General features: G+C 39.5%; 1 protein-coding gene across 1 annotated transcript in view; it reads left to right on the top strand.

Annotated features, from left to right (window-relative positions):
- The window catches only part of RSRC1 (arginine and serine rich coiled-coil 1), a 226,392-nt gene that overhangs the window by 105,563 nt on the left and 94,679 nt on the right, over nucleotides 1-26,150 (top strand). The window contains exon 6 of the mRNA XM_075268757.1: nucleotides 6,758-6,809. Within this exon, the coding sequence (XP_075124858.1) occupies nucleotides 6,758-6,809 (52 nt within the window). The remainder of the gene's footprint in view (nucleotides 1-6,757; nucleotides 6,810-26,150) is intronic.

Raw genomic sequence — 26,150 nt, 5'->3', positions numbered from 1 at the left:
AGTATATATGGTAACTCTTTTGACTCTGATTTACCTTCTCCTAAACCCACAGATTTTCCGCTTTGTTTCAGTGAGGAAACCTCCACAGTATATCCCATGATTTAAAAAAGAAAAAAAAATTCTTCTATTTTATAATTAAATGGGTTTTTATGTCTAGCAGAAGTTGGTAGACAGGAGAACCTCACAGCTCACATTGCAGCTCTTCCCATATAAGTGAATGGAGCAGTGCCCACACTTTCATACCACTGCTTTATTCATATTGCTAACTTATAAGTGGCAAAACTTCCACAGCACTGTTAACAGAAAGTTCACAGAGTTTTCCTCAGCAGACCTTTTGCTTCTTTAGAGGGGTTTTCTGGGCAAAAATTTTTTGTTTTGTTTTTCAGTGTCTGTTAGAGCTGTTAATGGGTTGATAAATGCACCCATATACCTTTAGCCAAGTTTTGAGTGATTTCTGGATGTCTCTGGAAGCTCCTGGTATCTCCTGCATTTGGTTACATGCTTCAGCTTCCTGCTATGTAACTTCCTCACTAACCCTTCTAACCTCACTCTCCCCTCCTTCCTCCCTCCCTCCTTAATCTCCATTTCCTTCCTCTTTCTCTCTCTCTTTCCCTCCCTCCTTCCTCTCTCTCTCTCTCCTTCCTGACTCCCCTCCATGTCTCTCTAGCTATCCTGCTCTTCCCTACCTGCTCAGCCCAACCCCAACCCATATTATATACTTACCCTCATGCTTCTTCCTGTGAGACGGCTCCTCTTGCACTGATCCTGTCTGTGCGCGCTCTTCTACATCGCTGCTCTGTTATCATCAGCAGTGCACACAGCGCTTGGACAAGAGTGCGCACAGATAGAATTAGTACAGGAAAAATAAGTTCTGGATATACAACTAGGGTTCATGCTTCTACATAGCATTATAGCTGTATAGGCTTCGTCAGATGTTGAATATATGTTACCTAGAACCATGCTGAATTACTGCACTACTATGGCAGTCCTATTATGGTTCCATCCTATTAGAGCTGTAATAAGGCACTGTGGGCAGGTTTTAGAAACAGTCAAGCTCATTTTGTTATAATGTTTCATCACAGGTTTTTTTTTTCCTATGAAAACAGCTATATTTATATTTGTGGAAAATGTAATGTTTGAATATTTTTGCTAATGTAAATAACTATTTTGTAGAGTTTTAAAATTTTATCTAACCATCTTAGTCTTTTGTCGTGATCGTTTTTCAATGGATATGACCATAAATACATGAACTTTCTATGGTCTAGCACATGATTTCCTTAATGAGGTTGGGTTATCTGCTCTTGTATTTAGTATCACTCTCTGATAATCTGTCCGCCATTAGGCTGGGTTCACACCAGGGCTTGAACTCCGTTATGGGTTTCTGCTTGAACCCACTTAAAAAATGTATAGAGAAAAGTGCTGCAAGCAGCGCTTTTCTCTTCACATTATCATCCTTCTCGCGCATAAACTCTGTGGACTCTGTTGTAGTCTATGGGGTCCACGGGTAATGGCTTTTTTTCCAGGGGTCCCCCCGAACAGAACTCAGAAGCAGGTGTGAACCTAGCATAAGGAAATCACATCTGGGTTTCTATGAAATAATAGACAATAGAAAGTTCCTGGTTCCTGATTTCATGGTTGTATCCATTGGGATCAAGACAAAACATTATCACCATTGAGATGGCTAGAGAAAATCTTTAAAAATCTGTAAAATTTTGAATTACAGTCCTATGAAAAAGTTTGGGCACCCCTATTAATCTTAATCATTTTTTGTTCTAAATATTTTGGTGTTTGCAACAGCCATTTCAGTTTGATATATCTAATAACTGATGGACACAGTAATATTTCAGGATTGAAATGAGGTTTATTGTACTAACAGAAAATGTGCAATATGCATTAAACCAAAATTTGACCGGTGCAAAAGTATGGGCACCCTTATCATTTTATTGATTTGAATTCCCCTAACTACTTTTTACTGACTTACTGAAGCACAAAATTGGTTTTGTAACCTCAGTGAGCTTTGAACTTCATAGCCAGATGTATCCAATCATAAGAAAAGGTATTTAAGGTGGCCAATTGCAAGTTGATCTCCTATTTGAATCTCCTCTGAAGAGTGGCATCATGGGCTACTCAAAACAACTCTCAAATGATCTGAAAACAAAGATTGTTCAACATAGTTGTTCAGGGGAAGGATACAAAAAGTTGTCTCAGAGATTTAACCTGTCAGTTTCCACTGTGAGGAACATAGTAAGGAAATGGAAGAGCACAGGGACAGTTCTTGTTAAGCCCAGAAGTGGCAGGCCAAGAAAAATATCAGAAAGGCAGAGAAGAAGAATGGTGAGAACAGTCAAGGACAATCCACAGACCACCTCCAAAGAGCTGCAGCATCATCTTGCTGCAGATGGTGTCACTGTGCATCGGTCAACTATACAGCGCACTTTGCACAAATAGAAGCTGTATGGGAGAGTGATGAGAAAGAAGCCGTTTCTGCACGTACGCCACAAATAGAGTTGCCTGAGGTATGAAAAAGCACATTTGGACAAGGCAGCTTCATTTTGGAAACAAAAATTGAGTTGTTTGGTTATAAAAAAAGGCGTTATGCATGGCGTCCAAAAAGAAACAGCATTCCAAGAAAAACACATGCTACCCACTGTAAAATTTGGTGGAGGTTCCATCATGCTTTGGGGCTGTGTGGCCAATGCCGGCATCGGGAATCTTGTTAAAGTTGACGGTCGCATGGATTCCACTCAGTATCAGCAGATTCTTGAGAATAATGTTCAAGAATCAGTGACGAAGTTGAAGTTACGCCGGGGATGGATATTTCAGCAAGACAATGATCCAAAACACCGCTCCAAATCCTCAGGCATTCATGCAGAGGAACAATTACAATGTTCTGGAATGGCCATCCCAGTCCCCAGACCTGAATATCATTGAACATCTGTGGGATGATTTGAAGCGGGCTGTCCATGCTCAGCGACCATCTAACTTAACTGAACTTGAATTGTTTGTCCAAAATACCTTTATCCAGGATCCAGGAACTGATTAAAAGCTACAGGAAGCGACTAGAGGCTGTTATCTTTGCAAAAGGAGGATCTACTAAATATTAATGTCACTTTTCTGTTGAGGTGCCCATACTTTTGCACCGGTCAAATTTTGGTTTAATGCATATTGCACATTTTCTGTTAGTACAATAAACCTCATTTCAATCCTGAAATATTACTGTGTCCATCAGTTATTAGATATATCAAACTGAAATGGCTGTTATAAACACCAAAATATTTAGAACTAAAAATGATTAAGATTAATAGGGGTGCCCAAACTTTTTCATAGGACTGTATATTTGTAAAATTGTTTAACTTTTAATTGTTTAAAAATGAAAATCTGGTTCCCCCGTTGGCGTTTATCAAACATTTTTGGCATACTCTATGGATATGCCGTTAAAAGGGTTCTCCGGTTTCTAAAATTGGTGACCTATTAAATCTGTGACGGACCCCTAAAGATCACCGGTACCCACGCTGTCTCCGTACCAGTGATTTATGGGGGTCTTGGTTGTGGGACCCCTGCAGAGCTAATATCTTAGAAAGCAGATAACTCCTTTAATGTCTCTGGTGAGAGAACCCCATTAAGTCCCCTTACTACTTGGGGCGTACCTCCCTTTGATAAAATGTTGTAGAATTAGAAAACCATTCATTGTGACAAATATGCAGTAATATAAGACGTATGAAAGGGGCACATATGTTTTATTTTCTATCTCATCGTCTAATTACAAACATTCTTTGTTTTTGTCGTAATGTACGTTGTAATTTTCTTTTCGTTGCATGTTTTTGCTCGACAGAGGTGTTAGAGTTTTAATATTGTGTGGTTTTATTTGTTTATATTGCTGTCTTCAGTTTAATATAGTATTCCACTATTTGTTAACCGCTTTAACATTTCCATACTGTAGACGCAGATAAGTTTTAGATTAAAGCCAGAAAAAGCGTACATTATTTTTACACAAATGAAGAACATGTACTATCCTATCGTTCTCTTGGCTTTTGAAGTTTAACTTTAAAATGGTTTATATGTGAACAGCAATATATATATTTATGTAAAAAGATATAATATTTTCTGGAGCTTTTATAACATAAGACTTCTTGAACGGCTCACGGACTCTGCAATATTTCAAAGGAATCTCAAGGCTAAAGGAAATTTGTTTCTTAAACATTATTTCCCCGTCATTGTGTTTACCAGCTTTTCTTTATAGACCGTACAGCCATTTCTTTCTTAAAGGCATCACACTGATGGAAGTATATAACCATAAACCTGTTTTGTTTATACCAGTGCCATTTTTTTTATCCCTTTTAATAATGTGTTTCAAAGCTGCAAAATGTCCCTGTCCATCATTTCTACACCCATAAAGGTATCTGTGATACTATGCCATCAATGACCATGGTGACCTTTGCCAAGTAAAAGAACCAAGAGGCAGCAGCTCTACAAACCCCAAAGCTTCGCACTTTTTTTGTTTTGCTTTAAAGCTGCATGTTTGGCAGCAGGAACAACAGGAGTCAAAAAAAAGGGAGAATTGTAGTTGAGATATGGTAAGCTTCAACTACAAACATGAAAACCTTCAAGCATAGACAAAGAAGTATATGTTCGTTTGAAATTTATTGAATTATAGCAACAGTAAAAAATAAGGTAAAAATTGGATCAAACAAAGTGCAGGTAGAAGAAGGTAAGAAAACAATAAGAAATATCAAATACAGAATCATAGCGTGCAAATAATATATGGAAACACAAGGGAGAAACAAGAGGAAAATAAAGACATAAGAAAACAACTGGAGACGGAAGAGCAAGGGAGAGAAAAAGGAGGAATAAGTAGAGCCACAATGTATTAGAGCAACTGAAAGGAAAACTTAAGGATTCACCTGAAGGAGGAAGAGAACTCTATCCAGCCACACAATCAAAGTTTAAGACAGTAAGGGGGACCTGGGATGCAAGACCTGTGGATCAAGGTGCCCAAACCTTATCAAAAATGGGGCAGGTATCAGAAATGGCGGAATTGATCTTCTCATGAAACATAATGATGTCGACCCGTCTCAAAACCTCAGCCAGGGAGAGGAAAGGTTTTCTACCATTCTAGGCAATGTGGAGTTGGGCTGCTAAGAAAATATATTGGAGCAACTTAAATTGGGCAAATTTCAAATTAGGGAGCTTTACGTTAAGGAGAAATAAGGGAGCTTGAAATGGGATTGACTAAATAGCGTTGTGCAATCCTATGGATAGCCAGCCAGTAGTGTCGGCCTGAGGGCAGGTCCACCATACATGAGGTGTAAAACCCATGGCATTACAGCCTCTAAAGCATCATCAATTCCTTACCAGCAACCACTGAGGCGCAATGAAAAGTGAACCAGGAATGGGATGCTGGGGACAGGTGAGTATGCCTTTTTTTCTTTCACACCCAATCCAGCTTCCCAACACATTGATAAAATCCTGTAGCGGAAGCACCTTGCATTGATGGGATTAGGCAGAATGCCATCTACTTTGTAGGTACTTTAAAACGCTGCAGTGAAATTGCGGTGTTTACGCAACGTGGGGCCCCAGCTTCATATGGTAAGTAAGGGTATAGAAAGAGTATGTGCCTGGTTTGCAGGCCCAAAAACGTACGTGTGTGTGTGTGTGTGTGTGTGTGTGTGTGTGTGTGTAAATATTGTGTATATTGTATATTATTGACAGTAAGGTTATAACAACACTGAAGATGTTCAACAGCAGATTTTTGTGTAAACTCTGCCGCAAAAACACATTCAATAGTTTATATTTTTTGGGATTTTTGTGAGTGAGTCATTCCTACTGGAATTGCTGGAGTTCTTCTGTCTCAACTACTGCATTGTTAAGCCTGAATGCCATGGGTATACCCACAGCATAAATTGACATGCCACAGGTTAGTTTGTTGCAGGTTTTAGTCACCACATGTTGATGAGATTTGTACAGAAATATTGTGCTGCTTGTATGCCCTGTGTGGATGTAAGAAAGCTTGGACCATCATTTTTTCATTCTTGTACAAGTGTCAGTTTTCTTACTACAGTAATTCTGATTTTCCTAGGTTATTAAAGTGTTATTGAATCCATCTTTAGATTAGATACAATTTCCACTGGTCGGTGCTGTTTGTTACTCTGTACCTTGTGCTTACAGTGCAGTCACATTAACAATAAACATTGTATGTCCAAAATGTTTCCTAACAAATTATGTCCTATCTGCCATGTAATGTTTTTTTATATTATATATTTTTTTAAATTTTATTAGACTTTGAATAATAATGTTACTATTGATAAAAGAGTGGTATTGTATAATACAAAATGTATGATATGATTTCCTAATTTCAGGAATGAGACATTTTCTTTTTAGAAAGACCAGATCGCCTAAATGAATACATAATGCAGTTAGGACGTGGCCATCTTTTACCTCTTTTCTGCACGATGTATTGACTTTGTGTTTAACTGATAATAACTAGTAGGAGAGGCGTGCAGTAATTTACATTGGATAGAAGTAAGAGCATCCTAACAATTAAATGTAATAGTGGCAGCATAGGTTGGGGCTAAAAAATAGGGAGGTTGCCTAATAGTGAATGTCTTTTCAAATGTTGGCTATTGCATAGAAATTAGGAGGGATATGTTCTTTTATGGATGTTTTGGTCTATCTCAGTGCGGTGTCTTCTGTATAAAACACTATGCCTTTGATTAGTACCATAATGTATGGTAAATATGCTTTTTGTCTTTGTTTTTAGTCTCCTGCTGAACAGGCCAAAGCAACGCTGCAGATGGTTCTCCAAGCTGCTGGTGAGTGATGGTAGATGAAGGTTTACATTTGTGAGACTGAAATAATTACCGAGCAGAAACTACATTCTGTAGCACACCTCATTATAAGGCGGTATTATGCACTGGCACTGCTCTAAAGTCTATTTCTATCATTATTTTAAAGAGAAAAGAAACTCATTTGCAAGAACAATGACAACAGAAAGTAACAATTATTTGCATTCTTTTGGGTATAGCAATTATGTAGACTGAAAGATGCACAAAAATCGCAGCTAAGTAGACGATCATTTTCACAGCTTGAAAGAGTTAGGAACTTGCATAAGGTAGCTGTTGGGGACCCTAGACCTTTCTCTTATTAGTATCTACTGTCTGGAGCAGGTCTGACCCTAGGGGTAATGTAGAAATGTTTTACTGATATATGTTTGATAAAGACTGGAGTAGATATTTAAGGAAATACTCAGAAAAGACTCTGTCCTGGTGTTTGTGAAACATCTCTATAACCTGTAGCAGAAATGAAGTTGCTTTAAAAAGTGGTATAACTATATGGGTTATATAGGCCGTAGTCATACCTGCTCAAAGGCCCCACTGGCCCCACCAGTTTCAGAAATTTCATATGGTAGGTAGAGGGCTTGTTTGGCTTGTTATGCCTCTGGAGTCTATAATTCTGCAAGCCTACCTATTCTGAGGACATCCCACATATTATAGGGTTGTCTGTTCCCACCAAATCCAAAATGTTTTGACTAGCACTAACCTAATGTGTATGGCCAGCACAACAACATACCCTCTGAATTTATTGGGAAGCCTAGGACCCTACAGTGGTGAGTTACAGCAGGTCTTCCGTTTTCAAGTATTGCATTGTTAAGCCTGAATGCCACGGATATACACACAGCTAAAATTGATATGCTGCAGGTTAGTTTGTGCTGCAGGTTGCTGAACATGGTTATATTCTTCTATTTTCCCTAATTGATCCTTTAACTGTCCATCAGCATCTCTTGCATTCAGTTATACAATTTACTAAGGCATCATGCATAGAAGTATCATTGAAATGCTCATAACATGGATAGAAAATACAGTTTTAATGAGTTTTAGTAAGGTATTGCATGCTACAGTAGAAAAATACAATATTCAGAGAATTTTTGAATCAGTCTGAGATACCCTTAATGCATTCTGCTACTTACAACACCCTGCACAATATGGTCCTGCTTGTGCACCGTATTGTCAGCCAAAATGCTCATTTCTCCTTCTTTTTTACCCACTATTTAATTCCCCCAAGAAAAAGCTGACTCTTCTCCTCTTTACATGATAAGAAGTATCAAAGGTTTTACCCTCCATGGTTTGTGTCAGTAGATCAATGCCTTGTACATGCTTGAAGTACCAAAAATTGATAGTTAAATTTTATACGTTCCTACCCAAAATGTAGTACATTGCAGTTTAACCATGTTCCAAGTTCTTAGTACTTAAAAAAAGCAAATATATAATTTCTTCCATTATCTCTTCACTCCCACTCTAGTCTCTTCCTACTTTTACGTCTTTTATACCTTGGAACATTAGTTTATTATAGTTGAATATACCAATTTTATTATTATTTTTTTTAATCCCCGTGAAAGTGAGATTGTGTATTGGTAGCTCTCGAAAATATTCCCATCTTTTCCAATAAAGTTTCCAAATAGCGTTATATTTCTCAGTTTCAAATATATGCATTATTCTCCATATCTTTAATATGCCTTTGAAGCGTATAATTATAAAGCAGATGTGACAGCCCAGCCCTCAAAAAGAACAATTTGTTTATTCTTCACATAGCTGTCACCCCTGATTTCTCTAATTTAACACCTTGAAATGTATTAAAAATACAATGAGATATATATCATTTTGGCCTCAGTGCTTTGGATTTTAAGCAATGTTTAGAAATATTTTGACACCTTAATGCTGGGAAACAATATCTGAAGTTTAAACTGTAGATTTATTTAGCAAGGCTTTACGCTGTGTGTGCATACATAGATATATTCTACATACTAAATATATATATATATATTCTACATTAAAATGGCACCTGTCAAGCGGGAGATATATGGGGCAGCAAGTGAACAGTCAGTTCTTGAGGTTGATGTGTTATAAACAGGAAAAATTAGCAAGACTGAGGATTTAAGAGATTTGGGCAAGGGTCAAATTGGACAAAACCCTCAAACTGCAGATCTTAAGGGGTGCTCCCAGTATGTACCTTCCAATAGTGTTCAAGGGAAGGTCAACCTGGTAAAGCAGTGACCTCATTACTAAATGTATAAAATGAAGGTTATCCCATTTGGTCTAATACCACAGAAGAGCTCCTGTAGCATAAATTACTGAAAAACTTCATTCTGGCGAGGGTAAAAAATTGTCATTACATGTAGTGCATTGCAGACCTCTCAACGATTAGTGCCGAAAGTGTCTACCATGGGCATCCATGTGCACCATGATAGATGGACCATGTAATGAAGAAGAAAAGTGACCTGATTTGCCAAATTTCTTTTTACATCATCTGGACAGCTGGGTGCTTGTGTGTCGCTTACCTGGAGGTGATGGCTCAAGAATACACTATAAGAAGAAGTCAAGGAAATGTACTGCTGAAAAGACTTGGGTCCTGACATTCACGTGAATGTTACTTTAACATGTAACTACTTAAACACCAGACCAAGTACACAATAACAGTATTACTTACAGGCAATGGCCTTTTCAGCAGAATAATATGCCCAGAGTTTAGGATGTTGACTTGGTCTCCTAATTCCTTATATCTTAATCTGACTAAGCATCTATGGGATTACTGGGGGTTTTTCAGCCAGTGTCTTTGCACTTTGTCCATTAAACACATAAAAACCCAGTGTAACTATAGTTGTCGTTTTGGCTTGTTTTCTTTTATAAATTCGTTCTTGTAAATATTTCTGGGCTAGTGACACATTTAAGCAGTAGTAACATCAGTAGCCATTTGTAAATGTGTTATCGGTTGCTTACTATGCAGTAGTTTATCACATTAATGTTCTTTGTCTGTACATTGTAGCTCATTGTTACATTAGTCACTTGTATTTAGCTTCCATTTTTGTCCATTTACTACAAACTACAATAGTGCTGTTGTATGTAGGCCAGCTTATAATATAGATACCAATACTTTCTCAGCCACAGGTTTTGCCACAAATCTGTTAGTTACCTCTAGAGACAATTTGGATTGATCTTCATTTTTCCATCTTTGTACCATAGTCCCCAGTTTGTGCTTTCTTATTTAACATAGAATACAGTAAACTATATCACAAGAGGAGACAAGTTTGATTTGAGGAAACAATTTTTATGATATTTTGTATTTCTAGAATAAATAAGTGCGGTTATAGGGTCACGACGCGATGAGCGCTTCACATGAGCTGGGATAAGAGAAGTGTGGCTGACATGTTTTCCCATGACTTTGTCTGCAGGCTGACACTTCTGTGCATGTGAGCTAACACGGCTTAATTGGGGATTCACACTAGACCTCAGTCCATTTAAGAGTAGTCAAAGGCTCAGCCGCAAAATACTGCACGTTTACTCAGATCTCCGAATATTTATATACAAGAATAGCTTCTTCTGCTCAGGCTAACAATATCACAGCTACTTCCCATGTTTGAGCAGATGTTAAGCAAGCCGTGGGTGAATGTTAATTTTGAGAGGGTGGCATGTTTTAAGCCCATCTGAAGTGGGCTGGTTTCCCTGCCCGGCTTACAATGCTGCATCCCTGGGGGGAATTTTCCGCTAAACCTCTTTATTTCACTCCCTCTATATGGACTCTCTCAAGTCAGTATAAAGCAGATCATCCCTCGGCTAAATCTCTTCAGCCTTTGTTATTGGGCTCTGTAGACCTGTAATTAGGCCTCCTGGCAGGCCTTGCAGGCCAGTTAATGGTCATATGGAGATTCTAGGAGGCAGACTGGCTTTGAATAAATCCTTGGTAGGGATAGGTTTATGGGTCACTTCCTACCTGGACCAAGCTTTGTCTGTGTGCCCTACGGGCTGACAGGGAGCAGGTTCCCTTGACCATGGACAGCTCAGTTTGCTTCTCAAGCCCTACCCTGCTAATCTCTAGTGTAAACAGAGGATTTAGCTGAGCTTCTGTCACTTGCCAATCCACTTGGGTGTTAGTAAAGCTGTTCATGAGACTTCATTATAGAACAGAACAGAGTCTGTGAATCAAGCTCACACTGCTCACGGCCATTGACTGTACAATAATGGCACTTTGTACAGTAGTGCTGGAATATTGCATTATTATATATTATGTTATCACAGATTAGTGTCTTATTGGCTAGTGAACTACCTATGTATCATTTACCATGTCGCAAATGCTCCTTTTATACTATGCTTTGCACTTGAACTAGATATCTCTTATGTATGTGGATGCCTATGTATGCAAAGCAGTATGTATTCCATACAATATTATGTACATATACTTCCACCAGAATCTCTATTCTTAGCTAATCCAAAACCAAAAATGTCAATTAAAAAACTAATCTTTATTAATATTTCTATTAAAATAATTCCCCTGAGTACAAAAATTATTATTAAAACCAACAATGTCTTTTCTGCACCATTTTTTCCTAACCACCCGGGAGTGTCTAATATGTATATAGTCAATCTCTTCACACAATCCCTCTCTCTTAGGGGTCTGTCAGGAAAAGCTGAAAAAATTTTTTTTAATTTTTTTTCCCCTAAATTATAAGTCTGCAGTCAGAACACTCATTTAAACTACAAATTGGGTCTAACTCCGATCCTAGCCTATCTGGTCTAGGGATCAGGTCTTAATGCGATACCGCACCAGTAACAGACTACTATTCAACTGGGGCTAACTGCATTAACAATCTCTCCCCAAAGCAGATTCTACCGCCCACCAGCGTACTCAGTCTGCAGAGATTTGCTACAATTGCACAGCCTAAATATCTATAAATGGCGGTAATAACCACCATTCTCCGTGCCCTGATGGTAGGCACGGATACTTTCTACCAATATTTCCATACAATATTATGTGACCAATATGAGATTATTGACAACCGATGGTTCAATATGCATATATGCATCGGGAGCTTTAATGGCACACACAGTAATGGTGTAAAATAGTGTAGAAATAAAAAGTCTGCGTCCAACATATATCTGGAAATACAAGGTGCAAGATGGGATATTAACATGGGAGTAAAATTTCCAATGCTTGTCTCCATCAATGCCATCCATTGCCCATGTTAAAAACTAATGTGTTTCACCTATGGATGTAACAGATCTCCTTCTGTCAGTCTTGCATTACACTTGGCATTCTATATATTTTATGCTTTTAACTAATATTTTTTTAATGGATAACAAAAGAATATATTTAATTTGTATCATGACAAATTGTATAAACGCAATTCAAGAAAGTTTAAGGATTGACAGCTCTATAAGAAACCGAAAGGTGCAACAATCGTATAAATGTTCTACATACAAACAAGGGAAAAAAAAGAATAAATTGGTTGGACAGTGTGTGTTTCTTAAGCCATGTGGCTTGTTTTTCCCCAATGTAATGTTTGCTGAAGGGAATGATGGAATTGTGTTCTGCAAGTTGTGTTTATCTTGGATACAGTTTCTAGAACACATGTATGAGCTCTGGTCTGGTTTAAGGTGAATAATGTTCTTGGACCCGATGGCAACAAAGTATTCAAATGTATTCCGCTAACTAATATATAAAGGAAAAGAGACTGCTCACTACAGAATCAAAATGGATGATGACAGATGTGTCTGGAAGGACCACATACGTCGAGCCTCTGATTTAAGTCTGCTGGAACTAATAGGATCATTGGTTTACTTTCTTGCATGCCATTTTTTTGTCTAAGGACGGCTCAGTTAAGCAGGTTATTTTGTCTCCAGATATGCAAAATGATCAAGTCAGCAGCTGGTACTGAATATGAAATAGAGACTGACAGCAGAACACTGACCAGCTTTGTATATTTTTTGTGACACTTTTCAGTGGTACATTACAAAAGGTTTAGACATGCATACCATATAGCTGATTTATGTGTGAGGGAATCATCTGGGATATGTCCAGATTTCATAGATTTCAGAGTGTTTATTCAACATATACTTAACTAGTAGTAAGAACACTAATAATAAATCTTAAGTATTAAATCTTTCTGCAATACTATACAATGTGTAGGTGACTATCCCAATGATTTCATATAAATAGTGGATCAGTCATAAACTCAATAACAGCTTGGCTGTTAATATAATATATGTATATGGACCTAGTTATATAGAAGCTCAGTTTTTTATGGAGGTGCAGTACAGGTAAATGGAGAGCTTTATGTCAGTCCTAACTTTCCTTATTAGTTGTGTATACTTCTCTTCTGTCAGTATTCCTTACCAGTCAAGAACCTGATGGCAGAGAAGAATCAATTGTGTCTAGTTATTAGTTATTCATATGTGACATAATATATCCTCAATAATTCTAGTAATATAAATAAGCATAGGACATTATACTTACCGTTTATACTCGAGTATAAGCCGACTTTTTCAGCACATTTTTCATCTGAAAAATCTCTCCTCGGCTTATACACGAGTCAGGGTCCACGGAGCACAGAAAACTGGATGGACCTGGAAGGGGGAGATCCTTTAGTGCTACTGCTCTGTGATTGGCTTGTCATGAGGTCACGTGACTGTGATGTCATCAAAGGTCCTGTAGCCACTGGTATGTAACATCTGCAGATAAGGTTGAGACTAAATCCTAGTAGCTCCGCCTACACCATAGTCCGATCACATGGTCATGACGTCATCAGAGGTCCTTTAGCACACTAGGATTTAGCATCTACCCTGCAGATGAGTGGCCAGGATTCATTGTGTCTTATGGAAGATGCCTGTTGTATGGAGGAGAGGAAGCTACAGTAAAGTGACACACACAGGGACCTTCCTTTAGTTACTCTGCCTATTAATGTCAGGCATTTGGGGTTATTAATTTAGTTTCAGTAACTCCATGGGCCTAACATTAATAGCAGTTAACCCCATCATGTCCCTCATATTAACTAGAGATGAGCGAACACTGTTCGGATCAACCGATCCGAACAGCACGCACCCATAGAAATGAATGGAAGCACCTGTGACGCCGGCCGGCCACCGGCAAAGTCAGCGTCACAGGTGCTTTCATTTATTTCTATGGGTGCATGCTGTTCGGATCGGCTGATCCGAACAGTGTTCGCTCATCTCTAATATTAACCCCTGTGTGCCCCATATAAGGGTTACTAATATGGGAGACACATGAGGGTACTAATGAAGGACCTTAATTATGAAGATACCTAATTATTTCCTCCATATGTCCCACATATCAGTAACTCTTATGTGAGGCACACAGGGGGTTAATGTGAGGGACATAATGGGGTTCACTGCTATTACTATGATCCCCATGGAGTTACTAAGCTGTAATGCACATGACCAGACTTTTTATCTGCAATAGTGGATTTCCCCCCCCTCGGCTTATACTCGAGTCAATAAGTTTTCCCAGTTTTTTTAGGTAAAATTAGGGGTCTCGGCTTATATTCTGGTCGGCTTATACTCGAGTATATACTGTACCATTCAGGTTCCCAAGTATATCGGTGCCCGTGTGTACTGTGGTGACCTTACTAATAGGTGCCATCTTAATACCATGGGGTGAGATTACATAACCTTTATGACCAAGTATCTGGAGAAGAGCTGTGTTAAACTGAGTCTTGGATAAACACACAAGAGTTTCTACTTGCTATTGTATCCATTTGGGTAACGGATATTGGCCATCTCCATTCACTTTTATGGTGGTGGTGAAACAGGTGAGCTTTACTGTTTTCATAACGGCCATAAAAGTGAATTAAATGCACAGCCACCTGTCCATTCATTCCACACCAAGATGTGTTATTCAGCAGTGGGCTTTTGTGAAAGCCAGTACTGCGAACACTTCCCCAAATCTCATTTTTGTTTTTGCAGCAGTGGGGCAGGAATCTCAGGAAGTCTTCCCCTGCATTCACCCTTGGGCCTGCAAATTTGAAAGTGATGGGAAAAATATGTTGCAACTGAAGTCCACAGTTCAGATCACCATGTGACTTTAGGCTGTGAGTTCACAGCCGGCTGAGCTGTACTGCAAGTTTTAGTTGCAACATATGGGGATGAGATTTTGTAAAATGTTACAGTACATCTTAGTGAGAGTGTCATGTGTGGATGTAGCCTAAACACTTATCTTAATCCACTGCTTACTTTAAAAGTGTATTTTTTTTTCTGGAAACATGGGTAGTTGACCCTTGTTTAACTTGCTATGGTCAGCTATCCAGCGTCTCTAATCTTTCTACGCTCACTTATACCAGATTGTAATGAATGGTGATGGATTTGGAGTCTGGAAACTTAAACTGATGCTTAAACATCTTAAATACTTAAACATACTGATACTGATCATAACAGATCAGGTTATGCAGACACATATGTCCACTATAGGAACATTTTAAATTGTAGAAAAAAATGTTTGGTTTTCCAGAATATTCATTTAAAGGGATTCTACTATTAAAAAAACTTTTTTTTCTAGGTATCACGTCGGAATAGCCTTTAGTAAGGCTATTCGTCTCCTACCTTTGGAAGTGCTCTCCGCCGCGCCGTTCGTTCGAAATACCGGTTTGTACCGGTATGCTAATTAGTTCTCTCGCAGCGATGGGGGCGTCCCCCAGCGCAGGAGATGCGATGGAGGCGTCCCCATTGCTGCTCGAAAGCCGACTCCAGCGCCGCCTCTGTCTTCTTCTGCATCCTCCCCTTCCTCCTTCGGCTTGACATCGGACGCCTGCGCAGTACGCTCTGTTTGGGGAACTTGTGGTGTCGGCACTATGGCCGCGGGCATGCGCAGTACGTTCGGTGAAGTTGTCCGAACAGAGCGTACTGCACAGGCGTCCGACGTCAAGCCAAAGAAGGAAGGGGAGGATGCAGAAGAAGATAGAGGCGGCGCTGGAGTCGGTTTTCGAGCAGCAATGGGGACGCCCTCATCGCATCTCCTGCGCTGGGGGACGCCCCCATCGCTGCAAGAGAACTAATTAGCATACCGGTACAAACCGGTATTTCGAACGAAGTGTTACCTAGAAAAAATATTTTTTTAATGGTAGAATCCCTTTAAATGTAGAAATGTATTAATTTCAGATTACTCAGTAAGGGTGGGGTTTTCTTCAGCTGAATGCCAATCCTATTATTTCTTCATTAGACTGGAAAGTGAATTTATGTATTAGCTTATTAAGACTTACTACCCAGGGCATGAAGTAGATAAGACAGTGAGGAAAGAGAGGCTGATGGAAATCATGTTTAGGTCCTAAGCAAGAGAAATGTGCGACCAAGAACTAGATTATAATTTATTATGGGACCTTCAGACTATACACGCGTGTGTATGTGGGAAAATTCTTCCAAACAATAATATGTGATACTTCTACTAGATCGATTATTAATTCCTAAATTTCACTTGATGAAGATTATAATATGATTTTCATCAAGCTTAGTGTAATGTGAATGTAGACCAATAACTTGGTTTCCCACACACATAACCATTTTTACATTTCTAGACAATTAAATGTTAAAGGGGCTCTATCATTGGGAAAAGTCATTTTTAGCTAATCACATACTTGCATAGGCTTTAGAAAGGATATTCCACATGTACCTTTTGTATGTAAATCATCTCAGTAGTTTTTGAATGAGCCCGTTTTATTCATCTGCTAATTAGCTTCCAGCGAGTACCTGGAAGTCCCATTGTGCACCCTCTGCTCTTCTCTGCTATGTGTGTGTGCGCAGCACAGGCTGCTGATGACGACTCATCTCCCTGCTTGCACACACACACACACACACATAGGAGAGAATAGTAAAGAGGAGGCTCCTGAGAACTTCCTGTGCTGGCTGGAGGCTAATTAGCATATGAATGAAAAACTCATTCAAAAATTACTGAGGCCATTTACATGCAAATGTTATGTGTGGAATAGCCTTTCTAAAAGCTATGCAACGATGTGCTTAGTTAAAAATGACTTTTCCCAATGATAGAGCCGCTTTAAACATTAATCAAATATAACTGATTAAAAAGATGCAGAATTGTAAATATTTTTTTCTAACCATTTTAGTGGTGATAGTCTTTTGTATTGATCAGTTGCCAATGGTTATGACGATGAACACAGGAACTTTCTATGGTCTGTTGCTTGTCAGAAACTCAGTGATTTCCTTACTGTGACCAGAGTATATTCTTTTACCTGCACTGACCCTGCTTGATAACCTGTTCAACAATAAGGAAATCATGGCTGTGTTTCTGACAAGTCCCAGACCATAGAAAGTTTCTGTATTCTTGGTCATATCCATTGTAAACCAATCAAGACAAAAGACTGACCACTAAATGGTTATAGAAATACTTTATAACACCACAGATTTTATAGCTTATATGTTTGTAAAAATGTTTCATTTTTGTCTGCAATTGTAACTATGATTATGTTTGTATGAATATCCATTTAAAGAGGACCTTTCACCGATTTGGGCACAGGCAGTTCCATATACTGCTGGAAAGCTGACAGTGCACTGAATTCAGCGCACTGTCAGCTTTCCCGATCTGTGCCCTGGGTAAAGCGCTGTCAGTCTTGGTACAATAGCTCTTTACAGTTAGAAGGGCGTTCCTGACAGTCTGTCAGGTACATCCTTCTTCACAGCAGTGCCTATCGCGCTGTAGAGTGTGAGTGGGAAGGAACGCCCCTCCCTCTGCTCACAGTGCTCGTCCATAGACGAGTATTATCAGGAGGGGAGGGGACGTTCCTTCCCGCTCACACTGTACAGCGCAATAGGCACTGCTGTGAAGAAGGACGTACCTGACAGACTGTCAGGAACGCCCTTCTGACTGTAAAGAGCGACGGTACCGGGACCGATAGCGCTTTACCTGGGGCACAGATCGGGAAAGCCAACTCAGCTTTCCAGCAGTATATAGAACTGCCTGTGCCCAAATCGGTGAAAGGTCCTCTTTAAAGGTATGTTCACCTGATGGAAATGGAAGGGGAATTTTAGGTGGATTTCTTTAAAACAAAATGAGGCAGAATTGTGGTGGAATTTACTGCAAAATTTGGTGCAAAATTCCACCATGTTAACATACCCTATGTCTCTATGCACACAACTATGGTATTTTATGGTATATTGTGTGGGCACTGTACAGTGGTACATACATGTATCAGTAGCAGGCAGTGTGCTACTGTACAGGGCCATGAATTCTTTAATCTGATATTTCCAGCATTCATTGATGATTTGGTATGACATGATAGTGGTTAGAGCTGTATTTTTCTGATACAGAGCTCCAATATCACATATACTCTTGGAATATTGGATATTGCTTATGCAGAGTGAACTGTGTAATACATCAGTATGCAGTAAGTTCCTAGGCAATAACACTCATTTGTGTGTATTTGGAGCTCTGTATTAGGAAATGCCAGCTCCAGGGGGTTGTCCAGATTTACAAGAAAAAAGGAACAATCTTTATATTCTAAAACATTGCCACTCTTGTCCATTGTCTGGCTGAGGTATTGCAGCTTGGCATCACCACTATAAGGATATGCTTGAACACTAAGCACAACCCCTGGACCCTCATTAGACTGTGTCCCTGCAGGGGGCGACACTATCAACACTGTTTAGGCTGTCAGACTATTGATAAAGGCAGCGCAAGTGATCAGCAATTTATTCATACATTTCAAGGAGTGACACAAGCCGGTTCTAAAAAATTTACTGTACTCCATTTATATTGTATGGGGAATGCAAGCATTTTCTAAAATATATACCTATATATGGATAGCTGGCGGGTGTTCTTTAAGTAAAAGTATATTGGCAGATGGGGGGTCAAGAAGATGCTGCCAGTCCAAATTTCCCTTAACAAACGGCATTACAAGCATTAAAATATGACCCTTACAAGTTGTGTAATAAATGTCATGACTGTTGTTTCATTAATAACATTTTCTTACTGTATATTTCATATATTTATATGTTGCTGAAGCATCTTTATCATTCTGGTGGTGATATCCCTTCTCTGCACACCAATATCCTTCCATTTTATTTGCACAATAGATGAGTCTGGTCTTTGGTCGATATTTGTAACTTTCCATTCCTTGTGTTTGAAATTTCTGATGGGATTTACGTGAAGGAGCAGCATATGGCATAACGGATTTTGATGCAAATGCGCACACTAATTATGGATGGATGAATATTTCTATTTTTCTCTTGATCTTTATCACACAGAAGTTTTTAGACGTAAAGTTCTTCAGTCTATTCTGGACTTGCGGTGGTAAATGTGGTCCTTATTGTCATCTATGATTTTAAAAAAAATTAAAAAAAAGAGCATAGCATCAGATGGGAAAACATCTAGTGACCTTGATGCAGTGTCTTGTATGTTGTCAGTCTTTTCTATTACACTGTTTCAACAATGTGTTGCTTGTTACTTGTTAATGTGCATGGAAGTTTGCCGGATATACTTTATTCACATCTGCATTCTTCGTGTACAGTATACGTAACTGATGACATACGTTTTTCACTGACCCAAAGACATAGAAAGTAAACTTATAGGGGTATTCCCATGAACATAATCATATCTATGTTAGTAAGTAATAAAAAGTTCAACATTTTTGCAAATATAAGTAGTTACAATTCTGCAGAGTTTTAAAGATTTTCTCTAACTCTCTTAGTGGTAACAGTCTGTTGTCTTGATTGGTTGCCAATGAATACGGTCACAAATGCAGAAACTTTCTATGGTCTAGGACTTGTCAAAAATCCAGCCATGATATTCTTATTGTAGCTGGGTTATCAGGCAGGGACGCTACATGTATCAGAAGATATCCCGGCCACAATAAGGAAATCATAATGGATTTTCTGACCTTAGAAAGTTCCTGCATTCATGGTCGTATCCATTGGCAACCGATCAAGACAACAGACTGTGACCAAAAGATATTTAGAGAAAATCTTTAAAACTCTGCCAAATTTTTAATTACTTAGATTTGCTAAAATGTTTAACTTTTAATTATCTACAAATTTAAAAATGGTTATGTTCATTGGAATACCCCTATAAGTGGATCAACCGTGGACAGCACTACCCCCTGCAAATTATCATTGCTGCTGTCCGTGCATATTATAGTCATCACAAATCCTCAATAATGGATATGTGAATTACAGGGTTAACCCAAAAAACTGTCCAGCAAATACCAAGTAACACACAGCAAGCAATATATTGATAAATGGTGTAATGGAAGACACTACATGCATGGCCATATGGCAAGTCCTGCTTCATGACCACTACAGGTGTCCTCACCTTTGTCATCCAAATCACGGGCTCGGATATTTAATCACTGTACACTCTGTGTATACATGCGTATGGTGGAGCAGCGTTGTCAGTTCTTTGCTGTATGTATAGCGTGCGTTTAAGCTCTTACATGGGGCTGAAATGGCAGACATGAGTTCTGATATTGATGTATACTTTGATTCATCTCATTTTTACAAACGCCTCAAGCAACTTCTCTCCTCATGTCTCTGGAATCAGTCCCTAGCTTGACAAGCAGCAAAACACACAAACCTGTAGGCAATTTTCAACGATTTCTATTTTTCTTTTACAATTTTTTTCTAATGAATATACCTGGCAGCTCTGTCACCTCAATATACTGTTGTACTTACACAAATTTCTTTAAAAAAATAAATAAATAAATAAAAGGTTTAGTAGTTGTACATGACATTTTCTCTGTTGTTCCATAAATGAAACATGCCGCATTTCTTCCTAGGTATACTGTAGATGTATGAAGTGACATAAATACCTGACTGTATTATTATAGTACTTAGCATCACATTGCTTTACCTCAGTGATACCATAGTAATACATTAAAATCACATTCTGTCTCATCACACATATGAATAGCCTTAAGAAAGGTTATTCTTCTCCTACCATTAGATGTCTTCTCCATGCCGCTGTTCGGTAGAAATCCTGGGTTTTGTCTGTATGCAAATAATTTCTCTTGCAGCACTGGGGGCGGGCCCCAGCACGCAAACAGCACTGGGGGCATCCCCTATACTGTGAGAGAAATCTCAAGTGCTGCCTCCATCTTCTTCAGGAACAGCCTCTCTGCGCGCCTTCTTCCGGAACTGGATTCAAACTTCTACGCTTGCGCAGTCGGCTCTGCCATCGCGACTTGGGCAGAGCCAACTGCAAATGCGTGTGACCATTCTTTTGTGGCCACTTACCCCAGTTTACTATGCTGCATCAAGAAAATGGCCACTTACACCAGGCGGGCATGCGCAGTCAGCTCTGCCGGAGGCCCGACGGCAGAGCCGACTGCGCATGCGTATAAGTTTGAATCCAGCTGCGGAAGAAGACGCGCAGAGAGGCCATTCCTGAGGAAGATGGAGGCGGCGCTGTTGATTTCTCTCGCAGCATTGGGGATGCCCCCAATGCTGTTTGAACGCTGGGGACCGCCCCCAGTGCTGCGAGAGAACTCATTTGCATACGGATGAAAACCGGGATTTCTACCGAACAGCAGTCCAGAGAAGACATCTAAAGGTAGGAGAAGAATAGCATTTCTTAAGGCTATTCCTACATGTGATCGAGAAAAAATGGGATTTTAATTATAGAATCCCTTTAACAAACTGGGAAATTGATTTCACAGCACTTTATTGTTAAAACTTAAAGGGATGGTCTCATAAATACAACTCCTTTTCTAATGATAACCACCATGGAATCAGATGACTACTGCGGGAAGCTCTACATGGCAATACATTTTCCCTTGCTTTTCCACCATAGATTGATGAGTTCTTCCAGAGCTGGAGCTGTTCTTACTGTAGTCCATGGTTTTTGACTCTGGCTTTGACTCTAGAGGATGTTCCCTAGTGGGAGACTTCCCTTTTATAAGGTCGGTAAGCCATAACAGAGGGTTGTCTTGAGGAGTTTTACTCATTCACTCAATGTGAGATGTCCCCATCCATAAATTCTCAACCTATTCACAGAGATGTGTGGGGAAAAAAAAGGATAAAAGTTAGCCTTAAAGTTTTATCCTTTTTAATTTGTTCTTCTTTTATTCATTTCTGTGAATTAAGTGAAGTTTTACGCGAGGTTCACAGCTGCATTTGGCTTTCTGTACTTTGGGTCTGCTTTGGGACCCAAAGAATGGAAACTTAAAAAGCAATTACCCACGGAAACCCACAGACGCCATAGACGCCATGTTTTCAAAAATGCTTCATTTTTGTCTGCAAATGTATCTGTGGTTATGTTTGTATGAATAGCCCTTTAAAGGTAGGTTCACCTGATGGAAATGGAAAGGGAATTTGAGGTGGATTTCTTTAAAACAATGGTAGGCAGTTTCGTGGTGGAATTTACCACAAAATCAGTGCAAAATTCCATTGTGTGAACATACCCTATGTCTCTATGCACACAACTGTGGTATGTTATGGTATATTGTGTGGGCACTGTATAGTGGTATATTCATGTATATGAGTAGGAGGCTGTGTGCTACTGTACAGGGCCATGAACTCTTTAATCTGATATTTCCCGCATTCAATGATAATTTGGTATGACATGATAGTGGTTACAGCTGTATTTTTTTGATTCAGAGCCACACTATCCTGTATAGCCATAGAGTTTTGTATACTGCTTATGCACAGTGAGCTCTGTAGTACAGGAGTATGCAGTAAGTTCCTACGTAGTAGCACTCATCTGTGAGTATTTGGGCCTGAGTTTCTGTCCACTTTTTTGCCCGAAAAATGCAGAGAAAAATTTTTTCTTCATTTTCCAGTGGATTAGGAGACGGAAACCCCGAACGTAGGTTGAATGCTAGTCTGAACCTAGCCGTAGCCTCACAATTACTGTATGTATGAAGAATTGGGATACTGTCTATGCTTTTGCTTTGACTACTGTTCATCTTTTTAAGAGGCTAATTTTGATTGACTTGAAGAGAATGTAAGTACAAAGTTGGCACTGAGGCTTAAAGGGAATATTACAGCATCAAATTGTCCTAAAGAGGTTGAGGGCAAAGGTGAGCTGGGACCATAACCTATTGTTAATGGTGGATCCCTGTGTTGTCTGCCTACGTCGTTATAAATTTGACCTTTTACTATATGATAATCAGATGACAATGGGAAAGTGATATCTATAGAACAGGAGGTGTCAGCCTATTGTGAGGCTCAGTGGGCAGTGCAACGGCAAGATTTTAGAATAGTTTTTCCTATAGAATGTGAAAAGGAAATTAGAAAAATTAAGTAAAATATGTTAGACATAAAAACTTTAGACGTTAGATCCTTTTCTGGTGAAAAAAATTCTGTAAAGGGAGCTTAGCAAATTCTCCATGCATATTCAACTACCACAGCATTATAGAGCACATTTCAGTTATAAACAACATACTTTTAATATATATGTCACATTTGTAGATTTGGACTTTGAAGTCTTATGCAAATGAGGGTGTTGGTGCACTGGGGGTGGGGCTTCAGCTGCCTGGAGCACTGCTCTTGCCACACAGTCCCCTATCATCTCCTGTCTGCGCCAACCCATTCAGTGAAAGTTGATCTTGTCACTGCTATATCTTCACCCATACTATTTCAGCTGCAAGAACAGTGCTCCCTGGGATGAAGGCCAGCCCCCAGTGCACCAAGTGTCTCATTTACATAAGACTTCATAGTTGCTTTTCTCCAAATCTACAAATGTGACCTACATAACAAAGGTATGTTACGTATAGCTTTAATGTGCTCTGTATTGGTTGCAGCGATGATAGTATGCAGAATTAAATCGAGCCTTTATCTAGATGCCAGAGATTTCTGCTGACTCCTTAGCCATGCATCTCATACGTGTAACTGAGACGTTCATGTTTTGCCACTGAATCTCCAGCCCTATTTATTTTCTGCACTTTAATTGCTGGAATCCTGATGTAATCACTTTCCATATTGTCTTATTTGGATTTATACGCCAGGAATATGACCTGATGCGCGGAGTGTTTGTATTTAATCCTCAGCCCTATAAGTCTAGCATTTTATTATTAATGAGAGTATTTATCATTGTCTTATTAAATACGGTGCAATAACTGTGCCATCTTTTCCAGCTAGTTTCATTTGCCCATGTTTTCTTTGTTGGGCCAAATGAATGAAATTAGAATAAACAATCTCAGAGTCATTTGTAATCATTGGCTGATTAATGGAGTTTGGTTTCACAGCCATTATTCATTCACTAGCACCTGATATCTCCTCCATAAACAAATTATGTTTGGCCAAATTATGAAATTAAATGAAGCATTTGATGAGTTTATGATTGACCCTTCTAGCTCAGTGGCCATTAGTCAATGTCGTTGCTGCACTTAAGCGGCTGACAAATGCGCTGTCTGAAGAAGCACATGGATTTATTATGATTTCTGATTAATGCATACTGTTAGGCAAACTAGATTCTAATCATTTCTTGACTCTCGTTTTAGCAGTCAAGGAAGAATTTCATCGCTGATGAAATACATTTGTGTCTCTGTAGATTTAGGGATGATTATGAAATGCTGACTGGATAAATCTTGTGATGTTCCAAAGGATTTTACGAAGAGCATATTTTATGTAACATCAGCCAGTTGTAGGTTCATCTTCCTTCCTATGGGCTTGTTGTTATTTGCCCTCTATAATTAGTGGAAGCAATTAAGTGGAAGAATGGACTTTGATGAGCCGATGCTTTTTTTTTTTTTCTAATTTAGGTCATTTGAGTTCCTCGTGTTCCTGTAATACACATATTGCTCTCGCTGCACCTTTTCTGTCTCGCCCATTTAAGTGGGGTTTATTTAAAAACACTTAGCAGGGAAAAGCAGATTTATAAATTTACAGGCTTTCTTGTCTATTGTGGATTTCATGTAGTGTACACGAAAGAGGTCTCCTTCAAGAGCAAGAAAACTATCATAAAGGCGTTGTCCAAGATTTACACCAACCTGAGGTTTCTCCAAAAGAACAAAAATAAAAGACGTACTCCTCTATCCCGTTCAGTCCCTTTCTCATTTCCCTCACATACTGGAGGTTGTAACACTGTAAGCTGAGACTAGTTAGTGGCCTCATGAGTCGTTATAGAGGGACCTGTGATGTCACTCATACGTCACCAATTCCTTATCAGTGACACTGTGACACCCAGCATGTGAGGGGAGTCGGGATGGTAAGTGGAGTGCTGGGGAATAGGCATGTCGTTTTTTTTTTTTTGTAACACTCACCTCGGCTGTCCCTGAAGATGCTCCAAATCTTGGAGACCACTTTAAGCTAAATTGGAAAAGCACTGCAAAACCCCCCCAAAAAAACAGATGAAAACCTAATGTATAAAATATAGTTTATAGTTGCATTTTTCACTTTGTTTTGCCATTTTCTGTTGTGGAAATTAAGCTGCGTTTTCTATCCCTTTTTCCATGACTTTCTATTAGTATATGGGGGGGACACAGCATTTAAAGAGGACCTTTCATCAAATCGGGCACATGCAGTTTTATATACTGCTGGAAAGCTGACAGTGCGCTGAATTCAGCGCACTGTCGGCTTTCCCGATCCGTGCCCGGTGTAAAGCGCTATCGGTCCCGGGACCGTAGCGCTTTAGTAACAGAAGGGCGTTTCTGACTGTTAGCCAGGAACGTTCGTCTGCCTCGCGGCGCCTATCACGCTGTATTGTGGAGCGGGGAGGAACGCCCCCTCCCTCTGCTCACACAGCTCGTCCATAGACGAGTATTATCAGGAGAGGGAGGGGGCGTTCCTCCCCGCTCCACAGTACAGCGCGATAGGTGCCGCGAGGCAGAAGGGCGTCCCTGGCTAACAGTCAGAAACGCCCTTCTGTCACTAAAGCGCTACGGTCCCGGGACCGATAGCGCTTTACACCGGGCACGGATCGGGAAAGCCGACAGTGCGCTGAATTCAGTGCACTGTCAGCTTTCCAGCAGTATATAAAACTGCATGTGCCCGATCTGATGAAAGGTCCTCTTTAAACAACTAAAGTTATTATGCTGTGTTTTTTCTGCAGTGTGTGAATAAGATTAAATGTAATTTTTAGTTTCCTTAATCATTTACTTTGCTGGGACTGTAAAATGCAGCATTTTTGACACTTGCTTTTCTACAGCAGTCAAATACACTGTGTTTCATGTCTTAGGCTAGGTTCACTCTAAACATCGGAGAGCCAGTCCACTAAAACAGCGATTATCCACTGACCCCATAGCCCACAACAATGTAATGTTATGTTAGGTTCACACTAGTGTTGGCCTCTCCCTCATTCGGGTCCATATGGGGACCGAAACAACAGAGAGCCCATCCACTAAAAGGAGATTAGAGTATAATGGGGTCTGCCAGGTGTTTGTTGAGTTTCTGCTGTTTTTATACTAGAACAGGTGGAAAGAAAAGTCCTCT

Source organism: Leptodactylus fuscus, chromosome 3 (assembly GCF_031893055.1).
Source record: "Leptodactylus fuscus isolate aLepFus1 chromosome 3, aLepFus1.hap2, whole genome shotgun sequence".
In the NCBI taxonomy this organism is placed as follows: domain Eukaryota; kingdom Metazoa; phylum Chordata; class Amphibia; order Anura; family Leptodactylidae; genus Leptodactylus; species Leptodactylus fuscus.
The sequence above is the reverse complement of the archived record's forward strand: the minus strand, read 5'-3'. Positions and strand labels throughout refer to the sequence as shown.